At 33.5% G+C, this 24,581-nt stretch overlaps 2 protein-coding genes across 12 annotated transcripts in view; both read left to right on the top strand.

Moving 5' to 3' along the window:
• dpy (dumpy) overlaps window positions 1-24,581 on the top strand; it is a 354,721-nt gene that overhangs the window by 289,800 nt on the left and 40,340 nt on the right. For 8 of the 11 annotated variants that reach the window (XM_067045457.1, XM_067045461.1, XM_067045460.1 and 5 more), the window contains 26 exons: window positions 680-991; window positions 1,197-1,523; window positions 1,603-1,926; window positions 2,101-2,415; window positions 2,549-2,878; window positions 2,993-3,316; window positions 3,420-3,731; window positions 4,044-4,367; window positions 4,480-4,803; window positions 4,889-5,203; window positions 5,428-5,751; window positions 5,872-6,195; window positions 6,278-6,589; window positions 6,841-7,167; window positions 7,253-7,582; window positions 7,668-7,976; window positions 8,616-8,948; window positions 9,032-9,346; window positions 9,434-9,745; window positions 9,829-10,155; window positions 10,239-10,553; window positions 10,665-10,982; window positions 11,069-11,392; window positions 11,488-11,796; window positions 11,885-12,190; window positions 12,573-12,893. In XM_067045457.1, the coding sequence (XP_066901558.1) occupies window positions 680-991; window positions 1,197-1,523; window positions 1,603-1,926; window positions 2,101-2,415; window positions 2,549-2,878; window positions 2,993-3,316; window positions 3,420-3,731; window positions 4,044-4,367; window positions 4,480-4,803; window positions 4,889-5,203; window positions 5,428-5,751; window positions 5,872-6,195; window positions 6,278-6,589; window positions 6,841-7,167; window positions 7,253-7,582; window positions 7,668-7,976; window positions 8,616-8,948; window positions 9,032-9,346; window positions 9,434-9,745; window positions 9,829-10,155; window positions 10,239-10,553; window positions 10,665-10,982; window positions 11,069-11,392; window positions 11,488-11,796; window positions 11,885-12,190; window positions 12,573-12,893 (8,313 nt within the window). The remainder of the gene's footprint in view (window positions 1-679; window positions 992-1,196; window positions 1,524-1,602; window positions 1,927-2,100; window positions 2,416-2,548; window positions 2,879-2,992; window positions 3,317-3,419; window positions 3,732-4,043; window positions 4,368-4,479; window positions 4,804-4,888; window positions 5,204-5,427; window positions 5,752-5,871; window positions 6,196-6,277; window positions 6,590-6,840; window positions 7,168-7,252; window positions 7,583-7,667; window positions 7,977-8,615; window positions 8,949-9,031; window positions 9,347-9,433; window positions 9,746-9,828; window positions 10,156-10,238; window positions 10,554-10,664; window positions 10,983-11,068; window positions 11,393-11,487; window positions 11,797-11,884; window positions 12,191-12,572; window positions 12,894-24,581) is intronic. The other 3 variants (XM_067045463.1, XM_067045464.1, XM_067045465.1) reach the window with 3 other exon arrangements.
• LOC136795308 (neurogenic locus notch homolog protein 1-like) overlaps window positions 22,131-24,581 on the top strand; it is a gene marked incomplete at its 3' end in the record, with an annotated part of 9,589 nt that continues 7,138 nt past the window's right edge. The window contains exons 1-2 of the mRNA XM_067045447.1: window positions 22,131-22,359; window positions 24,353-24,547. Coding sequence (XP_066901548.1) covers window positions 22,131-22,359; window positions 24,353-24,547 — 424 coding nt within the window. The remainder of the gene's footprint in view (window positions 22,360-24,352; window positions 24,548-24,581) is intronic.

Below are 24,581 nucleotides of genomic sequence, written 5' to 3'. Positions count from 1 at the left end.
TTATTTTATTCAAATGTTTATTTATATATTAGTTATCAATTTGAACAGTTTATACCTAAAGTAAATATTTATGAAGTGAAGGAGTACATGAAATAGAAAATACTACATAAGAGATTGTCGATTAAAGATGCAGTAATAAAAAAAAAAAAAAACCTTTCAACCAATAAATACTCTAGCTCGCTCTCAATAATGTGAAAATGTGATGAGGCTGCGAGGGAGAAAAATTCTCTTCTTTCTCAACACATTAAGTATACCTGATGAAAAATTGTATTCTAAATGACCTGTTTTTTTTATTTCATTATGAACCTGAAAATTTTTCAGAAATAATTTGGATAAAAATTTAGAAATTTATTTTTGAAAAATTAATATGAGGTAATTAAAGTAGGCTTAGTTGTGAAACATTAATTTCAACTTAGTGCCGCAGAGAGTTTGCCCTCAGTCTGCCACATTCTTCTAGGTGAGCTATAATAATGTTCTATTAATTTCGTGCTCTTTTGTTATTTATACACCTTGGTATGATTCTTTTTCAAATTAGACCCAATTAGTTTAATTATTTATCAAAAACTAGAAAAATACTATTTTATGATTAGTTTATTTTATTTTTTGTGCTCCTTTGCTTCAAAAGATTTTTAGTATCTAGTGGTTTGGGCTTGCATGACATTTGTATGTTTTGAATTAGCTGTGGTTGAGGTGAAACAGCCATGTCTACCGTCTCCATGTGGTCCGTATAGCCAGTGTAAAGAGATTCTTGGCTATGCAGTATGTAGCTGCTTACCAGGTTTCATTGGTGCACCACCTGCATGCAGACCTGAGTGTCTTATTAGTTCAGAATGTGCCTTGAACTGTGCTTGTATCAACCAGAGGTGCACTGACCCCTGCCCAGGAACATGTGGCTTAAATGCCCGATGCCAAGTTGTCAATCATAATGCTATTTGCTCTTGTGCATCTGGTTACACAGGGGATCCATTTGTGCGCTGTGTTTTAGAAACAAGTGAGTATTAAGTATTCTTGCATGTAGTCTGCATTGTTTATTGAGTTTTAGCAGTACTTGTTACCTATGTTCACTTTATGTTTATTGTTTTTATAATTACATTTTCACTGTTTTTCTGGTAAAAAAGTTAACATAGGTAATAATATGCTGCTGCATGTAAATGCCATGTATTTTATTTTGATGCATGTTATCTGGGGTATTGTAGAGCCTGAAGTAGTTTCAAAACCAAGCCAGAACCCATGCATTCCAAACATCTGTGGTCCGAATACTGCCTGTCATGCATTGGGTGAAACTCCAGTTTGCTCTTGCTTGCCCAACTACATAGGCCGACCACCAAATTGTCGCCCTGAATGCACAATAAACGCTGACTGTACCGGTAATCAAGTGTGTCAAAATGAAATATGCAAGAATCCTTGCCCAGCCTCATGTGGAGTAAATGCACTATGCAGTGTTTCAAACCATTCTCCTTTATGCTCTTGTCTATCAGGTTACACTGGTGATCCATTTATAGAATGTTCACCTATTATTCAATGTAAGCGACATCTCATATCTTTATAATTACTATAGCCTTCATTGAAAACAACAGTCTTATCTTTCATTTTTCTACCCAGCTGTTCCTGTAGAAGGCCCCAGAGATCCATGCAATCCATCCCCTTGTGGTTCTAATGCTGTTTGTAAGGAAAAAAATGGTGCTGGATCTTGTACATGCCTTCCTGAATACACAGGAGATCCATACACAGGCTGCAGACCAGAATGTGTCCTTAACACTGATTGTCCTCGACACTTGGCTTGTACAAATAATAAATGTCGAAATCCTTGCCCAGGAATGTGTGGTTTGAATGCAGAGTGCAAGGTTGTTAATCATGCACCTACATGCAACTGCCTACCGGGTTTTACTGGCAATCCTTTGACTGCATGTAACCAACCTCCGCCACGTAAGAATCTCTCTTTTCTTTTTTCTTATTCTCATTTATTTACTTTATACTTTGAAGTCATGACTTCAGATAACTTTAGTTTCTTCTTCAATCTTCAATTACTTTTCTATTTACTATTTTACATCTATTTTTACGTTTATCACTTTTATATACATCTTTCTTTATTCTATTTAGCTGAGCCAACAACTCCTAAAAATCCATGCATACCTTCTCCATGTGGCCCATACAGTGTCTGCAGAGTTGTAGATAACCATGCTGTTTGTTCTTGTCAACCTAATTATATTGGAAGTCCACCAGCTTGCCGGCCAGAATGTATGATAAGTGCTGATTGTGCACAAAATAAAGCATGCATCAATCAAAAGTGCGTTGACCCTTGTCCGGGTACATGTGGCCTCAATGCACGTTGCCAGGTTGTGAATCATAATCCTATCTGTAGCTGTCCTTCTGGGTTCATCGGTGATCCCTTTGTTAGATGCTTAAAAGAAGAAAGTAAGACATATTCTTGTACTATTTCTATACTTTACTATATACTTTTCTTATGCTTATAATCTTTATTCTATATTTTCTGGTACTATTTACTTGTTTCATTTCCTTCATTTCTTCTTAAATTTCAACTTTCTAGAAAGACCGATTGAAGTACCTCCTAGTGGAAATCCATGTGTTCCTTCCCCATGTGGACCTAATTCTCAATGCAGGCCCGTGGGAAATACTCCAGCATGCTCCTGTGCATCAAACTATATTGGACGCCCTCCAAACTGCAGACCAGAATGTACAATTAATGCTGAATGTCCAGGAAATTTAGCATGTCAGAATGAAAAATGTAGAGATCCATGCCCTGGATCATGTGGCCCACAAGCAACCTGTCATGTAGTAAAGCATAATCCTCAGTGTTCTTGTGTGCCTGGATATACTGGAGATCCTTTTTCAGGGTGTTCTTTAATTGTGCAACAAAGTGAGCTTCTATTTATGTTTCTTTTCTGATGCTATTTATGATCTAACATCTTCTCTTAAATACTTTTTCTTTTTATCTCTTTTCAAATACAATATTTAGTTTTTCCTCTTCTAGTTTCCCCTACTGAAGGTCCAAAAGATCCTTGTAATCCTTCACCTTGTGGGGCAAATGCAGTTTGTAAAGAACGAAATGGAGCTGGATCATGTAGTTGTATAGCTGAATATTTTGGAGATCCCTACACGGGATGCAGGCCAGAATGTGTAGTGAACTCAGATTGTGACAGAAAGAAAGCTTGCATGAATAATAAATGTAAAGATCCTTGCCCAGGAACATGTGGAATAAATGCTGAATGCAATGTAATTAATCATGCTCCAACATGTACCTGTCTTCCTGGTTTTACCGGTGATCCGATAGCTGCTTGCAGACAACCTCCTAAAAGTAAGAATTGATAATTTGCAAACCATGTATCTTTGAGCACTGTAGGTCTTAACATAAAATAAATCAGAATCTGTAATTTTTCACAATTTTCATAATATTTCAGCTCCGGAGCCTGAAAAAAATCCTTGTCAACCTTCACCTTGTGGTCCTTTTAGTATTTGTAGAGTGACTAATAAACATGCTGTTTGTTCCTGCCAACCAAATTACATTGGTACACCTCCGACATGTAGACCAGAGTGTATGGTTAGTGCTGATTGTGCCCAGGACAAAGCTTGCTTAAATCAAAAGTGTTTAGATCCTTGTCCTGGGACTTGTGGTTTAAATGCAAGATGCCAGACGGTAAACCACAATCCAATCTGCAGTTGTCCTCAGGGCTTTACTGGAGATCCATTTGTTAGATGTCTCAAAGAAGAAAGTAAGGGCTCTTATTTATGTTTTCGCTATCATTCTTATTTATCTTAGCTGCTATCTATATACTTATTTTATTCTATTAAAAAACTTTTAATATCTTGCTCCAAACTTTTCTGAAACTACTTTTTTTATTATAAAACTTTATTTTATCAACACTTTTTCCTTTATTTATTTTCTAATAAAAGTTTATTTCTTAGATTTTTTAAATTCTATTATAATTTTAATTTTTAGTTTCTGTTTATTCTTCAATTATGTTTTTCATCTTTCTCTGTTACTTCATTCTTTCTAATAATTTTCTTTCTTCACCAAATTTTAGAACGCCCAGTTGAAAAACCTACTGGCAATCCTTGTATTCCATCTCCATGTGGTCCTAACTCTCAGTGTAGAGTAGTTGGGAATACTCCAGCTTGTTCATGTTCTCCTAGTTATGTTGGACATCCTCCTAACTGCCGTCCTGAATGTACTATAAATGCTGAATGTCCAGGAAATCTGGCATGTCAGAATGAGAAGTGTAGTGATCCATGCCCTGGATCCTGTGGGCCACAGGCAACTTGCCAAGTTGTTAAACATACTCCTCAATGTTCCTGTGTTCCTGGTTACACGGGTGATCCTTTTGCTGGGTGCTCACTTATACAGCAACGTAAGAAATTTCTCAAAACCTATTATCTTACTCTATTCTTTCTACTTTCATATATCTAATACTATATACTATAAATCTAAATACTTCTTTCCTTTTAACTCTAAATTTTCAGAGCCCACAACTGAAGGGCCAAAAAATCCATGTAACCCATCACCTTGTGGTGCCAATGCTGTATGCAAAGAAAGGAATGGTGCTGGCTCCTGTGCGTGTTTACCTGAATATTTTGGTGACCCATACACAGGCTGTAGGCCTGAATGTGTTGTTAATTCAGATTGTGATAGATCAAAAGCTTGTATGAATAACAAATGTAAAGATCCATGCCCAGGTATATGTGGACTTAATGCAGAGTGCAATGTGATTAATCATGGACCATCTTGTACTTGCTTACCAGGATTTATCGGTGATCCTATGTCAGCATGTCGCCAACCACAACCAAGTAAGAAAATTAAATGTAAATTACAGGGATACTACTTCAATTAGTAATGGCTGCTTCAACTTTTATATTTTATTTTTTTAATCAGCTGAACCTGAAAAGCCAAAAGATCCCTGCCAGCCATCACCTTGTGGACCATATAGTCAATGTAGAGTCATAAATAGTCACGCTGTCTGTTCCTGTCAACCTAATTACTTGGGTACCCCACCATCATGTCGCCCGGAATGTATGGTCAGTGCTGACTGTCCTCAAGATAAAGCATGTATGAATCAAAAATGCGCTGACCCTTGTCCTGGAACTTGTGGAATCAATGCTCGTTGTCAAGTTGTCAATCATAATCCCATATGCAGCTGCCCTCGTGGATTCGTTGGAGATCCATTTTCTCGTTGCATTAAAGAAGAAAGTATGGAATTCTTTCATTTATAATTATCTTTTAGTTTGTACAAATAGGTCTATTTTTTTCTTTTTAAACTTTATCATAAAAGTTCCTATTTTTCAATTCTTACATTCTTATTTCAATTTCTAATTTTCTATCTGTTCTTAAAAAGAAGAAGAATATTTCTTTTATTTATTTATCTCTTTTACTATATCTTCTCTAATTCTTTTTCTTTCTTCTTAAAATTTTAGAGCGCCCAGTTGAAGTACCTACTGGCAATCCTTGTATTCCATCTCCTTGTGGTCCTAATTCCCAATGTAAAGCTATTGGAAATACTCCTGCTTGTTCATGTTCACCAAACTATGTTGGTCGTCCACCTAACTGTCGACCTGAATGTACAATCAATGCAGAATGTCCAGGTAACTTGGCCTGTCAAAACGAAAAATGTATTGATCCATGTCCTGGATCTTGTGGGCCTCAAGCATCTTGTCAAGTAGTTAAACATAATCCTCAATGCTCGTGCCTTCCTGGCTACACAGGAGATCCTTTTGCTGGATGTTCACTTTTACAACAAAGTAAGATTTCTTTTCTGTTTCCTAATTCAAACTAAACTATTACTACTCTATTTATCTCTAACTTCTTCTTCTTCTTAATATTTCATTGTATACCTTCTTTTCTTACTTTCTTTCTTTTAGCTGTTCCTACTGATCAACCTCGAATGCCATGCAATCCATCTCCTTGTGGAGCTAATGCGGTTTGTAAAGAAAGAAATGGAGCTGGCTCATGTTCTTGTTTACCTGAATATTTTGGAGATCCATACTCCGGATGTAGACCAGAATGTGTAACAAATTCTGATTGTGACAGAAGTAAAGCTTGTATGAATAATAAATGCAAAGATCCTTGTCCAGGAACATGTGGAATAAATGCTGAATGCCGTGTTATAAACCATGCTCCTTCTTGCTCTTGCCTTCAGGGATATTCTGGTGATCCATTGGCAAAATGCTTAATAATACAAGCTTGTAAGATAAATTTCATTCTTATACATTCTTTGTCCTATGATTAAATTAGTGACTTAAATTTCTGTGAAATGTTTTTATACAGCTACTCAAGGGCCAACTAATCCCTGTGTTCCATCGCCTTGTGGTCCTAATAGCTTATGTAAGGAAATTAAAGGACATGCCGTATGCACTTGCCAACCTAACTTTGTGGGATCACCTCCAAGTTGCAGACCAGAATGTGTTGTCAGTTCAGATTGTTCTCAAGACAAAGCCTGCATTAATCAAAGATGTGCAGATCCATGTCCTGGAACTTGTGGCCAAAATGCACGATGCCAAGTTGTCAACCACAATCCTATTTGCAGTTGCCCTTCAGGGTTCACTGGGGACCCGTTCCTGCGTTGTTCTAGACTACAACGTAAGATTAAAATTAGCAACGTATTCCTAAAATTACCTAAACTTCATTTTTTATTATATACTTTATATATCGAAAAAAAAAAAAATCAAAACTAAGATATTATAATTTCTGAAGTTCTCATTTAGTTTCTAACTTATTACTTCAGAATTATCTATATAGACTTATCTCTACCTATATCTTTCTTTCATTCTCATTTATTCTTAATACTATTTTAACACCTTTTCTATTTTCTGTTCACTATTCTATTTTAGCTTCTACTACACCTTCTCCACCTTCTGATCCGTGTTCTCCATCACCATGCGGTCCGTATTCTCAGTGTCGTACAGTTGGCTCAACACCAGCATGCTCATGCTTGCCTAATTATATTGGCAACCCACCAAACTGTCGACCTGAATGTGTTATTAATGCTGAGTGTGCTGGAAACTTGGCTTGCCAAAACGAAAAGTGTATAGATCCTTGTCCGGGTTCTTGTGGACATCAAGCCGAATGTCGTGTAGTAAACCACAATCCTGTATGTACATGTCCACAAGGTTATATTGGTGATGCTAGTACTTCATGCCACCCAGCACCTATAGCAAGTAAGATGCTGGTGAAAGAAAATGGTCAAATCATATTTTTCAACATCTGAACCATTATTTTATTATTTTTATTTTTGCATTTCAGCAACAGAGAGGGCTCCTGAAAAGCTTGATCCATGTCATCCTACACCCTGTGGTGCAAATGCAGAGTGTCATAATCGAAATGGAGTTGGAGCCTGTTCTTGTCTGGCTGGCTTCCAGGGAGATCCTTATGCTGGTTGCAGAAGGGAATGTGAATCCAATCAAGATTGTGCTCCTCCTTTAGCATGTATTGGATACAAATGTAGTGACCCATGTCCTGGAACCTGCGGAACTGGTGCTGAATGTATTGTAGCCAATCATATTCCAATATGTACTTGTCCTGCTGGATTTACTGGAGACCCATTCTTCTCTTGCCATCAAGCACCATCTACACGTATGTAACAACACTTAACTTTAAATATAATAATTATATTGATATTATCAAATTATTTTAAACTAATATTTAAATGTTTTTCTAGCTTCACCAGTTCCAAGGGATGCCTGCCTTCCTTCTCCATGTGGACCTAATAGCCAGTGCAGAACAGTTAATCAACAGGCTGTATGCTCATGCCTTCCCAGTTATGTGGGACATCCTCCAACATGTAGGCCTGAGTGTATTGTTAGTTCTGAGTGTCCTCTAGATAAAGCCTGCATAAATCAGAAGTGTGCTGATCCCTGCCCTAATACATGTGGCCTCCATGCACAATGTAACACTAAGAATCACAATCCAATCTGTGCCTGTCCTCAAGGATATACCGGTGATCCATTTTCACAGTGTCACCTTATCCGTAAGTAAATAAATATACATTAATGTTTATGTTCAATTTATATTATTTTTGCATGATAAATACAGTCAACTCTATTTAATTAGAACAACTCTGGTCAGACTTTTTCTATCTGTATGGAACCGAGCTAAAAAAAAAAGTTGTTTTTTGGCAAATGTAAATCCAATGTATACTGGTCTATGCCAGAAATGGCCAGGTAAGGGAAAAAAAAATTAGTTAGGGATCAGTTTATACCATATATGTTGGTGTCATGGAGATGGGAATCAGACAGGGAAAAACAACAGTGAATATGTATTTTTTAGTTGCTTCATTGTTCTTACTAGGGTGCAATATGGTTATTTGGATTTTCATTTTTTTTTAAAAAGAATTTCTAGCTTAGATAATCAATCCTTGTAAGAGATTAAGCTTTGACTGACTTTAAGAAGAAATTATATTTTCCAATACCTTCTAATTGTTTAATTCTAAAATGTTTTTAGTAAGTATGGTATTGGTAAAGTCCTGAACTATACCATCCCAACTAGCCAATATATTTCCCAATGAAGTGATGAAATAAAATTAATTTAGATCGAGCTAACTTTATATCTATTAGCTTCGTTAAAAGAGATAAATAATAATTTACTAATATTTGAAAATATTTTTTAGCTGCTGCACCACCACCCCCTCCAACACCAGAGCCAGTAACTTGCACACCATCACCTTGCGGTCCAAATGCCCAATGTCAAATAGTGGGAGGCCAGTTGGCATGTTCTTGTTTGCCAAATTTCCTTGGAGCTCCTCCAAATTGTAGACCTGAATGTGTTCTAAGCTCAGAATGTTCATCTCAACTGGCATGTATCAACCAGAAGTGTCGTGATCCTTGCCCAGGTTCCTGTGGAGCAAATGCTAAATGTAGCATCATTAATCATGTACCAGTTTGTTCTTGTGAAAATGGATTCACTGGAGATCCATTTACTTTATGTTCTGCTATACCTATCAGTAAGTTTTATAAGCTATTTGAAATTTTACTGAAAATATTTATTAAGATTATATGGACTAAAAATTAATTTTTAAAATTGCAGCTACACCCTCACCAGTTCCAGAGGATCCATGCAATCCTTCACCATGTGGTCCTAATGCAGTTTGTAGGCCTGGAGGTGTATGTGAATGTATACCAGAATATAATGGAAATCCATATGAAGCCTGTCGACCAGAATGTGTACTGAGTACAGAATGCCCAAGGGACAAAACTTGTCAAAGAAATAAATGTAGAGACCCTTGCCCAGGGACATGTGGTACTAATGCTCAGTGTGATGTGATTAATCATATCCCAACTTGTTCCTGCCCTCAGTCATTCACTGGAGATCCATTTACTCAATGCAGACCAATACCAGCAGGTATTATTCATGAGTAGAAACTATTTTAATTTTTTGTTATTTATTGTCACACAAATATTTTTCTAATTGTTAATTTTAAATTCATAGATAACTTAAAGCCAAAAGATCTTTGCAATCCATCACCTTGTGGACCTAATAGTCAATGCAGGACACCAAATGGAGTTGCTGTATGTTCATGCCTTTCTGGATACGTGGGCTCTCCTCCTTCTTGCAAACCAGAATGCATTCTGAGCAATGAATGTTCTCAAACTCAGGCTTGTGTAAATAATAAATGTACAGATCCATGTGCTGGTTCTTGTGGCCTCAATGCTCGCTGTCAAGTTATAAATCACAGCCCTATCTGCTCATGCCCACCTGGAAACACAGGAGATCCTTTCAGAAGTTGCTATCCATTACCAAGTAAGTACTGTTTCATTTTTACAATTTAAACCACAATACATTATAATTAATACACAACATATGTAACTATGGTTTAATTTCAGTACCTGCTCCTAGTGATGTGGAGACTCCTAAAAACCCTTGTGCTCCGTCTCCATGTGGTCCTAACTCACAATGTCAAGCTTCTGGAAATGAGGCATCATGTTCATGTCTTCCAAACTATGTTGGTGCACCTCCCAATTGTCGTCCAGAATGTGTCATTAATCCAGACTGTTCAACCAACCAAGCTTGTATAAATAATAAATGTACTGATCCATGCATTGGAACCTGCGGTCTTAATGCCCAATGTGCAGTTATAAGCCATGCAGTTACTTGCACATGTCTTCAGGGATATACTGGAAATGCTTTCATTCAATGCTTGGAACAAAAACGTGAGTTTTCTAAAGATTATTGTAACTTATATGTAAAAGTTGAATAATAATTATAAAATCATCAAAAATTCAAATTTTTATAGATGAAGTTGTAAATCCCTGTGAACCATCACCGTGTGGTCCTAATGCTGTCTGCACCCAGAAGAATAATGCTGGTTCTTGTGCATGTATTGCTGATTACACAGGAAATCCTTATGAAGGTTGCCGACCCGAATGTGTCTTAAGCTCTGATTGCCCAACTGATAAAGCATGTATCCGTAATAAATGCCAAGACCCCTGCCCTGGTGTCTGTGGATCCAATGCTCAATGTAATGTCGTCAATCATGTACCTACATGTAGTTGCATTCAAGGATATGTTGGGGATCCTTTTACAACTTGTTCTCTGCTTCCTCCACCAGGCATGTTTATTTAAAACTTAAATTATATTACAATATATTTCTTTCATTATTTCTTTATTTAGTGTATTTCTATATTTTTCACCATTCTTACTATTTTTTTTTTTATTTCAGCTGTTACTGAAGCAGCACCAGTAGATCCTTGTAAACCTTCACCTTGTGGCCCAAATAGTCAATGTAGAACTGTTAATGCTCAAGCAGTATGCTCATGTGCACCAGAGTTTTCAGGATCTCCTCCTAACTGCCGCCCTGAGTGTGTAGTAAATTCAGAATGTCCTACAAACAGAGCTTGCTACAAGCGAAAATGTACTGATCCTTGTCCAGGAACGTGTGGAATCAATGCTCGATGTCAGGTCATAAACCATAGCCCCATTTGCTCATGTCTTACTGGACAAACTGGAGACCCTTTTACAAGATGTTATCCTATACCTGGTAAATTTATATTTTTTTAAAAACATTAATAAAAAGCAGTGAAATCCTAAATCACCTGGTGACACATTTCATTATTGTTCTTTCAGTTACTCCTGAACCAGTGAAGCCTACTAATCCATGTTCGCCTAACCCGTGTGGTCCAAATTCTCATTGCCAGGTAGCAGAAGGAAATCAAGCCTCATGTTCTTGTCAATCAAATTATATTGGTTCTCCACCAAACTGTCGCCCTGAATGCTTGGTCAATACTGACTGTCCCACAACTCAGGCTTGTATAACTGAAAAATGTCGAGATCCTTGCCAAGGTTCTTGTGGACTTAATGCTGAATGCCGAGTTCAGAATCATATACCAACTTGTTACTGTGCTCAAGGTTTTAGTGGAGATCCATTCTCTCAATGTTCTCAGATAATAGGTGCATACTGCTTAAAAATAAAAAATAACTAGATAAAATTTAAATCACTGTAATTTATCTTTTATAAAAATGAAATTTATGTTTTTATTATACAGAAAAACCTAAGCCTGTGGAGGAATCTGATCCATGTACATTATGTGGTGTCAATACTAACTGCAATAATGGAGTCTGCACCTGCCTTCCCAGTTACTTTGGAGATCCTCTCAAAGGCTGTAGACCAGAATGTACAATGAACTCAGATTGTTCCAGAGAAAAAGCATGTGTTAATCAGCACTGTATTGATCCATGTCCTGGAACTTGTGGACAAGGAGCTGTATGCAATGTCATTAATCATATACCTACTTGTTCATGCCCTCCACCAACATCTGGCGATCCGTTTGTTCTATGCAAAACCAAACCTGTTGGTATGTTGCTAAAATTGTTACCTACTATTTCATATTACATAAAATATTCTAGAAATATCCTTATATTCAATATGTATTAATGTTTCAGAAATACCCAGGGACCCATGTTCACCTTCACCTTGCGGACCAAATAGCATTTGCCGTGTGTCAGACGGACATGCAGTATGTTCTTGTGCTCCAGGACAGGTGGGAACACCACCTCAATGTCGCCCAGAATGTGTTGTCAGCGCTGAATGTCCTCTGACTCAGGCCTGTCTCAATAATAAGTGCCGTGATCCTTGTCCTGGAATATGTGGTCTTGGAGCACGCTGCAATGTTGTAAATCACAATCCTATATGCTCTTGTCCTTCAGGACAAACTGGTGACCCTTTCAGACAATGCTTCCCAATCCCAGGTAATATATTTTAATATCCTATTGAATTAATTTTTCTTTATAATTAATTTATGAAAATAATTCATCGTTTAATTCAACCATTAATAATTAGCACTCATTATGACCATATCTCAACATTTTTGAAAACATAAATTTAGTTGACTATTAATCTGATTTAGTTTTAAAAAAAAAGAAACCATGAAAACAAATTATTTATAAGTTTTTTGTTGATCAATGCATACTTATCTATTATCAATAACATAGTATTAACCGATGAATTCATAAATTAAATTTCTATATTTTTGATACTATTCTTTGATAATTGATAGTTTTTTTTTTATTATTCTCTTATTCTATCTTAAGATATAAGAAATAATTGTAAGAATATTATTTATTGTTTCAGTTACACCAAAGCCAGTTGAACCAGTGAATCCCTGTGAACCTTCACCATGTGGTCCCAATTCACAGTGTCATGTCCGTGGTGACAGTCCGGCTTGTTCGTGTATGGCAAATTATATCGGTGTTCCGCCTAATTGCCGTCCAGAGTGCACTATAAATCCAGAATGTGGCTCAAATAGAGCATGTGTTAATCAAAAGTGTATTGATCCGTGTCCGGGTTCTTGTGGTGCAAACGCGGTCTGCTCAGTTGTAAATCATACCCCGATATGTTCGTGCTCACAAGGGTATACCGGTGATCCATTTACATCATGCTCACCTATCCCAGGTAGGAATTAGTATTCTGCTACTGCATGGCATGTAATATTATACTCAGCACACTGCATGGAGCGTTTATTTATATAAAACAAACAGCTGTTTCAATAATTTATAAATTAATGGCAGGGTATACAGCTTAGTTTTATTATATTTCTTCCTTTTAATTTTTTTTTTTATTCATGTTATTTAATTTTAATTGAGATTATATATTTTTTTATTTTTCTAAAAAAGTAATTTAAAAAAAAAATTTAATCATATTGAATAGTTTATTTTTATTCACTAAATTATTTAACTTATTGAATGATTGACTTAGAAAGTATTACCTTTTCAGACATTTTTGTTTTATTTTTTCATTTGTTATTAATATATATGTGTAAGATAGAAACAATTTCCTTTTTATATGAATCAGTTATTTTTTAATTAAATGATAGTAAAGAAACAGCGATGCATGAAAGCTCACAGTGTGCTGTTGCTTGCAGCATGATAAACAATAAGGCCACAAAACCGACCCACCCACAAGGCAAAACTGACATTTCTTCTTTGAACTGATTACCATTTTGTTAAGACTGAATACTTCTTTTATAGCTTTAGAGAAATATCTTTTAATTTTTGTAAAAAGTAATTTTTTTTATTGAACTTCATTAATTATACTTTAAAGATAAAAAATGACAGCTCAAAAAAAGTACCATGACAGTTCAAAATAAAACCAAAAAATTGCTCTTGGGTCAATGAAAATAAATCATCAATTTTATAAAGTCATGAATCATTGACTTGGTTTTATCTGTGATTTAATTTAAAGCTACTTTCAATAAAGATAGGTATTGTAAATATTTTTTGTAACATTTAATATAAAGAATAAATTGCGTTGTAAATAAGAATCTAACTTCTGAATATTTGTAAATACATTTAGTAGTGGCTAAGCAATTTTGGGCATCAACCCGAGTACTCAAGTCAGAATTGGTTTTGTCTCAAACCATGCCTGAGTGGCTGGCTTTTATTATATGAAAGACTCATGGGGACAGATCTTATCTCTCCTTCAGGCCTTTTCCGTATTTCAGTGACGTGTACGATAATTTTCTCTATAAAAATATAATAAAATAAATTCCTAAAATAATTTTAATAAAAAAGAGATCTATTGAATTAAACACAAATTGTTTCGTAGTATGGTTGAAACTAAACATAAATTGAATTCATTTTAAATTTAAATCATTAAAAACATTAGTAATCATTAAGTAGAGATTTTACCATTAATGCTGTTTATTTTATTCCAAATTTTACTTTTTCAAGATTTATCTAATATAGTGAGTTTAATGTAAAATAAAATAATTAGTTATAACATTTCTACATAGGATATTTTCTTAATTCTTCCACTTTTTCACCTTAGACCAATAAATTAGAATTGGAAATTTTTTTTATCCTAGCCAACATTTACATTAAAAAAAATTATTTATTTTAATCAGGATCCTATGTAAACATCTTTAATAAGCTTTTTCTATGCATGATTTTTTTTTTTTCTATTGAGAAGTTTTTAGAGAATACCACCAATGGAGAATTTATTAGTAATTACAAAAGATATTTAAGGTTTTTTGACTCTAGTCATACAACTGGTTGGAAACTTTTGTTCTTAGAACGGAACAATACAATGTGACCTTGACAGACATGGTAATCAGAACAAAGGAGTTAACATGGATAACCATTAACTTTAAATGCCATAACAATTTCTTTCTACATAACAAAACCTTTAGGTAAAAACCATTAACAAATGTTGAGAAGTAGTTAGTAAAAAATAAAAATATTCATTCATTAAAGTAATGTTAGTTCAATTGAAATTAATAAGAAAAATTAATAATATAATTGTTGTAGTAGCTTAATAACGTTCGGATATTTGAAATTGGTTTACATATTGCTGGGGCAATTTCTTTAATACCGCATTGTTGTTATAGTCAGTAATTTTAATCATCAATATATATTTTTTTAATTTTAATTTATAATTTAATTTTATACTTTTTATTATTTATTATTCTTAAAAGTATATCAATATTAAAAATTAAATTATTGCGTATCTCTGGGAAACCATTTGAGATTGGGGGTCTGTTAGGAACTATTAATTATTAGAAAGAGTTGGATAAAGTGTATATCAAAAATAATTAATTGTTATCAATATCAAACAAATATTTATTTATTACCATTTAAAAATATCAGTAACAAAAGAGATACATATCTATTTAATAAAAAAAGTAATTATTCAAAATCGTTGATATTTATTACAATATGTTCAGGTAATATTATTCAAATAGTCTGTTTCTTATTTCTTTTTATTGTTTTAGGCATTGCATTAAAAATCCAGCCAACTTCACTTTCAAATTTAAACTTTTTTTTCTTTTTAATTATTACCTTTGGCACTCGATGATTTATCACAAAATAAATGAACATTTTCCAAAACAATTAAATGACATGTTATTTAATTATTTTTGGAAAAAATCATTTTACTTCGTGATAATTTAGTTCCAAAATTGTTAATTAAATATTTTAAAATTGACTTGACTGGTTTTAGAATGCAATATCTCATTTATAAAAACTGAAAATAATTTTCAGCTATCAATCCTTTTTTAAAAAAAAACATTCTTATAAACTATTAGTGGTTTTTAGTTATAAATATATTTGATAATAAAAAAATCTTCGCTTGTAATGAAAATCAATCTTCTTTTTCTGTTTTTTAAAATTCTTTTTTTTTTTTTTATCATAATACTTATTATTACATTATTTTAAAGAGAACAATAGATATTGAGAGAATATTCTTCATTCACAAAGTACCTAATATAAACATTTGTCATGTGTAATTTCTAAAGAATTTTTAAAGCAAAATGTATCCCTCAAGATACATAAAACATTTGATACAAATATCCAACTCTTCACAATCTTTTTTTTTGTAACTGTAAATTAAATAGGAGTTTTTATCTTAAAAATCATTCTCAAAAACATGCTCCCACTCATTTGGTAAACAGAGATTAAATTTTTTATTAATGAGGTATTTTTTGATTTCAGATTCAAAGAATTCCACAAATTTATTTACTAATTTTTGTTAACATTTTATAATATTTATTTATTATTTATAATTTAGTTAAAATATAATTTTATTTAATATTTTTTTAATAAGAGCACAAGCACTGTGTATATAATATTTAATACAAATTATTAAACAAACCATTAAAAAAAAACAAATAAACAAAAACACAAAAAGAAAGGGTCGTACCCAAAAGTGGCCATGACCGTGTCTGTGTCGCATGCCAGAAGCACGACTGTTATGTGTTATGTTTTGTACATTCTGTCTGTGAATTGTTTTGTACATACTGCATTTTGAATTTTTCAAACCTGTACATTCATTTTTGCATTTGCATGTTTTAATGGGGAACTGTAAGGTAAGTTTGTTCCCCCAACGTAGACTTCACAGCAGCCAACGTTGTTTAGGGTTTTTTTAAGTCCTTGATTGACATTGCAATGTAACAGCAAATCAAGTTTAGGAAATGTACTTTCATGTTTTTTTAAAAATCTAACATAAATCGAATATTGTCCAGAAGTGAATATTTATTAAAAAGTTAGTTGAGAGGTCTTATTGAGGGGACATTTCAATTTTGTTAAACATATTGATTCAGCAGTGGGCTGTAATGTAGTATTTTATATTAGTCTTTTTGATTAGTTTAAAGTTCTTTTGTACTCCAATAAAGACTGGAATGATCAATTTATTCTAGCCATGGTGGTAATGTCAGTTAATATATATTTCATAAGTCCTGAATGAAATATATGTCTCATGAAATAATTCGAGTCTCACAGTTGTTTAATTTATAATTAAAAAAGTACTAAGAATACAATTACATGGTACTTGTATCTGGAAAGTTCTAATAATTTTCTCATAATATTAATGACTAATTTTTGTTGGAAATGTAAAATAAAAATTGCAAAAAAGGGTCAAAAAATTAATCTTTTTTCAGTTTTTTAACATAATATGAAAATCATGCATTTTTAAGCATGATCAACCTATAATAAATTAAATAAGAGTAAATTCATTTCATATTTGATATATAATTTTTTTTTTTGTCCGAAAGTATTATCTGGGATCAACCATTTATAGTTCTTAGAGTTCAATCAACAGAGGACCAGAAAGGAATCTTTGTGAATAGATTTGGAAGAATTCTGAAAATTTGCTCATTCATATTTTTAGGGTGTTGATTACGATTTTTAACTTTGTAGCCTAAGTTTTATTATCAAAACTATAAAAAAATATGTATTTTTTTCTTTTTAATTCTAAACTATGTCTTATTCAGTTTATACAACTAAAGGAGAAAATTACCCAAAGTTTGGATTCTAATAGCGATTATTTTTTTTTTTGTTCTGAAATGAGCACAAGACAAAGTCATGTGACTGAGTGTAATCTAGCCAGATGACCTGAAGTCTGAACTGGAGGTCTGGACAGAAAAAATTGAATTTTATTCAAATAAAATGTGGTTTCAAATTATAAGAAAAAAAGGGGGAGGAGGTTTATTATTTTTTACTTTATTTTATTGTATAGTATTACAATTCTGTCATCTATATTCAGTTATTGGTAATAGAGTTAAAAGGGCATATTTATAGAGATAAATAAATTACATAATAGATAGAAAAAAAGAGAATTACATTAAAAATAACACATTCATTTCTATATATAATAATTACATTCAGGATGGGTAACACCAAACATAGTCTTTTCCCCACTTGTGAAGAAAATTGGACTCTGGTGTCACAGGTTTTGAAAGCCAATGGAGGTTGAGTGAGGGCATAAGCAGCAGACGCTCTGGGGTTGAATGGAGAATCTGGCCATTGGCAGAACTCAAATATAATTATTTACAAAAGTTTTCTCCACTACTGTTTCAACCTTTGTGGATGATTGAAGGGATGGTTAAAGCTGGATAGAGATTGCGCTATGGAACTAGGAACAATTTTAGGTCACTAAGTTGATATTGGTAATCAACGCCCTGTAATAAATAAATGGGCGAATTCAAGAGCTACAAAACTTTTCACCGAAATCTCATTCTGGTCCACATTTGACTCAACCCTGTTAACCTTAAAGTGGATGCTCCGGACGAAAAGAAAAATTATAGAATAGAAAATGTAAGGATTTTACTCTTGATCATTTTATTTATAATAATAACACGCATTGCGTTACTGTTTATAATGAAACAGCTGATACTGACAATTTTTATACGGCAATAGAAGACTGTACAACTTTTTGTAACGTGTGTTACAACCTTAAAGATGAGACCTTAAAGATACATCGAAAAATGCATGAAGGCACACAAAATCAGGCAAGAATCTTTATATCATCTAATGAAATGCATTTTCATCTATACATGGTTACAAATGTATTGGATAGAATTTAGTAATGAACAATTTATTTGAGGGCTTAGTGAACCTGAGTGTGCCATGCCGAAACCACCAACCAATCACTGTCTCCAACACTCCCCGCAACGGCCTTCGCAGACAGAGGTGCAACCTTGGATGTTTTAAGACCTATGTAGTGGTAACATCGATGTTTTGAAACGATTTTTATAATCTCCTTTTTTCATTAAATGGCTGTCCTAGGGTGTTCAGCCACTCTATGCCGTGTCCGTAAAAGTAATCCGCAGTTTCTGAACAAAAAATAGGTTTTCCACAGTTCAAAAGACATTTCAAGGAGTTGTACGGGGTTTCATTGGCTGATTAGAGTTATAATAATCTCAATAACAACAGTACAAGAAGTACCGAATTCTTTGGTAGAGTAAGAAAATATAGAACGTTGAAAAACAAAAAAAATTATTTTATATATTTTTTTCACATTAACACTGAGAAAGTGGAATTTATTTAAACGTATGCATTTCCCTTGTCCGTCCCCTCTTCATGTTTAAAACATATTACGATTTTATAAAAACATAATATGAGTAAAAATATTGCACAAAGTATTTTAAAAATAGAACACTGTATTAAAAACTAATGATAAATAATAAGAAAACAGCACAAAAATGTAAATAATCAATAATTATTTGTTAAAACTGATATTAATTTATCTTAAAAACGAATACAAAAAAAATGAATAATTTATTACACCAATCGTCCAATTTCAGTGCAGTTTTCAACCATTTTAGGAAGCTAAAACTGACAACAGATAATTTGTTTGATCTTGTATAATTTTTTATCGGAGCAACACGAAATAATATGAAAAGCGACGAAAACTTTAGCGTTGCAAATAATTAGTCATATAACGATGAAAAGGATAGTTTAAGTGAAATGTGTTAAACTTTATTTCACGAAATGAAGTATATAAGTTAAATTGGAGTCAGTGCAAAAAAAAAATTTTCCCAATTTTGTTTTGTTGGAAAAGCTACCATCTATAATAATTTGAGTAAATACAGGAATTTGTAGTAAATTTGAAATAATTAAAACAAATTAGAGAAAAATCCCCATTTACGTTCTTGGATTAAAATATTTTTAAAAAAATGTGAATAATGGATGTGTAATTATGGAAAAATAAATTAGATATGAATTATATTTATAACCTATTTGTTTTACTAAATTTAAGTACAGATGCATAGTTTTTAATAGTCGAAATGACGATCACATTTTTACTCATATTCGTAAACCTCTGTCTGACAGGCGATGCGTTTGTTTACATATAACTGGTTATAAAAAAAAAAAAAAAGAATGTAATGATCTTTCTTCTGTATAGTTTATGGAATACTGAGTCAGTGGAAGCATTGAGCATTATTTCTGCACCAGGAAAGGTTTTACCAAGAACTGTTCGGTCGTATTCGTCGAAACTGTCGTGTTTATCTAAGGTAAAAACTGTGAAGTTTAAAATAATAAAGTCTTCTCTCTAGCTACAGGCGCTGTACATGTATCTACACTGATGGGTCAAAATACATTAATCATGTTCGTTGTTCTACCTGTGGAGACCACCCGCTACAGTCTTCCCCACACATTCTCAGTGTTTTCCTCCGAGTTATATGCAATCTATTTGTCATTAACGCTAGCATATGAAGTAAATGGCTCCTCCATTGTGATCTGTAGTGATTCTTACTCGAGCCTTAAGGCTATTCTAAATTTCGCACAACCCTATTGTTTTTTTCGTCATAGATTTAATAAAAAAATCACATAAAAAAGTAAATTTTCTGTGGGCCCCCAGTCATGCAGGTATAACGGGATACGAACTGGCTGACACAGCTGCCAAAGAACCATTCACCCTATTTCCAGTGCCTAATTGTAACTTGGCGCTGTATGATTACCATGAATCGGTTCTGAACCAATGCAATGAAGCATGGCGCTGTTTTTGCTCCAAGGGACCTGAAACAAATAAAATGAAGACAATACTTGGTGATACTAACCTCTACCGCCAATTATCGAAAATCGCCGTGAACAATCCAGTATAACCCGACTCAGGATCGGACATACAAGATTAGCACACAAGCACCTTCTTGACATATTATAGTTGTAAATGTACCCTGACGATGGAGCATATCCTGGAACACTGTTCGCGTCTGGAATCATCAAGAACGTCTTTTGGCCTCTGGGGACGATGTCAAGCCTTACTGCTAGAAAATTGAAAGAATTTGTTTAAGTTCCTAAAGGAGAACAACCTGTATCGAGAAATGTAACCACAAAATCCAGAATACGGTGCCTCTAACTCTGTAGTTGTGCATGGCACCTAAACATTGAGCAAATATTAAATAAAATAACGAACACAGTCTTCGGGGTTTCCTATTTCATTGTAAAATTTCCATAAATTGATCTTACTCTCAAAACAATTCATTTTGAAAGTGGCAACAAAAACGGTTAACATGAGAACTGTTGGGAGACTGAAATATGACATTGGTTGAAGAAGATATCGTCAACGGGATTTCATAAAATGACGGTGGCACACGCAGTTTTTTTTTCAAAATAAGTAGAATTAGCAAGATAGAGTTGCAAGTGATATATCAATGATATATGCAAGTAACATATCTCTAATAACAGTTCAGAAAGTAAAGAGACGTATGTGTTGGGGGGATTGCCGCCAAGTTAGGGCTACTGTGCGATAGTATAACCTAAAAAAGTGATATTATTTATTAAATAATACTTAATTTAAAGTGTTTTTTATCTCGATACCTACCAATAATGATTATTTCGTTGTTTTCTCACCCTAGTATTCTTTGGTCTGAAATGGTATTGGTTCGAATTCTGCCTGGGAGAATTGGTCTTTGGGATTCCGATAAATAAATCCCCACCTTTCCACTCTTTTAATATGTTGGATAGCATAAACTTCTCTAGTTGGAGTACATAAGAATTTTTTAATCAAATAAACAAACACACCTTTTTCTCGCTCTATCATTAAAATGGCTTGAATTCAAAACAGTCCATAGGTTCTAAATTTTCATGATCTCAATTTTCCAAGTACTTGTGCCTATATTCGTTATTTTACTTTGGCATACTATTATAATATCAAACTTCAAATTCTCTTTGAATACCTTCGATGATATTTGGTTTTAGTTTCTCAAATCTTACCCAATTATGAAGATATTTAAGATTTTTATGAAGATATTAAGATATTTAAATAAAATGGTTTATTCATTCATTGCTTTGTCGCGCTGGAACTATTGACGAGTCCTGGCATACTCGAAGATCTTCCACTATTGTTCATTGTTTTGTGGAGTCGCTCTCCAATTACTAAAAGGTAAAAGAGTATTTTTCTCTTTTGTATCAGTTATCGCTACTTCCACCCAACTCTCTTAAGTGACCTACCCAATTCAGTCTAATTAATTGACTGACAATAACAGCTTTATCGGCACTGTTTATCGAGAACTCAGGATCGAAGATTCTGAGTACAACCTTTCCCTTTATTGTTATTTGATAAGGATGAGGTTTGTGATTGTATTAATACCGCAACATTAATGCAGATTTGTGTATTTGTATTAACACCGCACGTAAGAGGGTTTTATTAGTTCGTACCTTAGTGTGCCTACTGCTGACGTAGGCTAAAGTGATATAGACTAGAGGGTGCAAACCTTTTCCCAGACTTTACAAACTGTTGTTTGAAAAGTTTAATTGTGCTCCAAGGTAGTTAAATCCTGAGACTCCTAACTGTCTATTATTCAAAGTATTGCCAATAAATATATTATTCGTATTAATTTGGTTCACTGGTAGGGCTATTAGCAATGCGGCTAAGTGGAGATGAACATACGCTGAAAAGTGACCAAATCTTCAAATGACTCATGCTATTTTTCCGGAAGCCCTCATACCCTTCAAGTATTTGGGAGAACCGGTATACTCGACCTACTTCGGTGCTAATCGTGAACAAACGATTGAAAAACATTTCCTAAGAGAAGCGGTTTGTCTTCAACTACCGTCGTTCCATCATTTGCCGAATACTGATCCTTACACGGAGGTTCTTCAGCCTTCCTCATCATCTTGTGTTGGAAGAAGTCCTTTCGTTTGTAGAAGTCAAGTCAATAGGCTTGGGTATCACCTGCAGATTTATATAATTATAAAAACTTAACTTGTTTTTGGTTGATATAATTATCCACCACCCTCTCGCTATAATTTGATAACCTATACGCATAGTTTTGAGCTGGTTCAACTTATGTTTCTTTTTTTGGGGGGAGGGTAGAGAGGAGGGAAATCTTTTAATGGTTAGTGAAAAATCTGCACATAACAAAGTATGTTTCTGGAACCCTCGTTAGTTTACTGGGATTCATAGTTATAACGAAAGTTAGGAAGGATTGTTCATGCTTTCGAATTCTATAAAAAAAATAGACCTATAATTTGTCAAGAATCATTTCTCGGTAACGCTGAAACGAATTTTAGCCAAATCAAGTAGGAATCACATCACAGCCACACAAACCCCTGGTTCTCTTACCCTACGACCTCTCAACATCTATTTTAGTTAAATATTTTTATTAACTTAATAATATATGACTTATTAATTTCAGACTTAATTCATATTAATTTTTTTTAATGTTCAAAAGTAAAGAAATTATTACAAAAAAAAAAATACATATTTTTGCTTTTCTTTATTTATTTATTTTTATTAAAAAACTGTTTTTTCAAATATACATTATAGAGAGCAACTCTTAGCTCAATTACTGATACATCCATAGGATATGTTGCAATCAATATTTTTATATTCATGCTAAAAGAACGTATTTCATGTTAAAAATTGCATGATGCATGTTATCTTATGCTGTTACATTGAATTTTCAAGGACTTAATATTAATTTAGGATCTGTTTGGATTCCAGACATTTTATTCAGTTCAGGTTCATAGTTGTCCGCTTCTTGATCTCTTTTGGTTGTTATTCTCATCTTGATTTATGTCCTCTATTATTATCAGGATCCAATGTTTGTTCAATGGTTGATTGTCCTTATCGTTAATTCCTTTTGTTATATTTTATTATATTCTGCTAATTAAGTAATATGGAGACATTAAAACTAAGAAATTAGCTTTTATTTCGAAATCTGAAGACTTATGACACATCAAAAAAGTACATTAAAACTTCATCTTGTCATCAATGTATTGTTATAATAAAATATATTTGAGAATATTTAGTGTTGTCTTGTTTTTAATTTTTTTTTTCAATTATATTTTAAAATATTCCTTAGTTCTTATTAAAGAATCCTTAGATATAAAGTTCTACAAATACCCGTCCTACAGTTGGCATTGGGAACTCATTCTTTATAAGTCCTTATACAGTTACTATTAAATGTATAGTAGTCATCTAGCAGCTGCATATTCTCCATTGCTGTTTAATGATTCTAGTAATTTTTATGAGTACCTGCACAGAAATTCTTTGTATAGCACATTGAGTAAACGTAGAAAAACAATTTTAGTTTTCTCATGAATGCCTTAATTTATGGCTTACATATCCTTAATTAAGTTTGCTATTAAATTAGAAAGCTATATGAGGCACTTCTCCTTTGCTTATTAGTAAACAAAATATAAGTATATAGAAACCATATGTAAAAATAACAGGTCTGAAAAAAATTAGCTTATGCTTCTTGTCAGCATTCAGTTGTACATTTATTGAAACTTGTGAATCTCCTGTTATATCTCCTTATCATCACTCTAAAGTCCAAAATATATCCTCTGGAAACACCGGTATCGACCCTGAACTAAAATTATCCGGTGAAATAATTACCGCTGCATAGACGGTCGAATAAATTAAAATGAAATGCGTTACTACATCAACCTAAAGGAAAGAGAAAATTACAATACTAAAAGACGTTAAATCATAGTGATAAAGTTGCGTATTTGCCAATAAAAAATAATTTATTAGAAAAAAAAACAAGAACCTAAAAGAAAAGAGTAATAGGTATAATACATTCCAACGAATCAATAATAAATAAAATAAAAACTCCATGCAGTAACATAAAGCAATAATAGAATGACGAAATCAATATTGCTAATAACAAACTAAAAACGAATGTTTAGTCGAATCGCTCCACGAGAGACCGACCCCTTGCCAGCCTTCACCCTGCGGTGCCAACGCCGTCTGCAGGGAACAGAACGGTGCGGGTTCTTGCTCTTGTCTTCCGGAATACATCGGCAATCCGTACGAGGGATGCAGACCCGAGTGCGTCCTCAATACCGACTGCCCTTCAAACAGAGCCTGCATTAGGAATAAGTGTCAGGATCCATGCCCAGGAACTTGCGGACAGAA

The sequence above is a fragment of the Halyomorpha halys genome, unplaced genomic scaffold (genome assembly GCF_000696795.3).
Source record: "Halyomorpha halys isolate HHAL.00 unplaced genomic scaffold, Hhal_1.1 Scaffold134.1, whole genome shotgun sequence".
NCBI lineage: Eukaryota > Metazoa > Arthropoda > Insecta > Hemiptera > Pentatomidae > Halyomorpha > Halyomorpha halys.
This window is presented reverse-complemented; position numbering and strand designations above follow the sequence as displayed.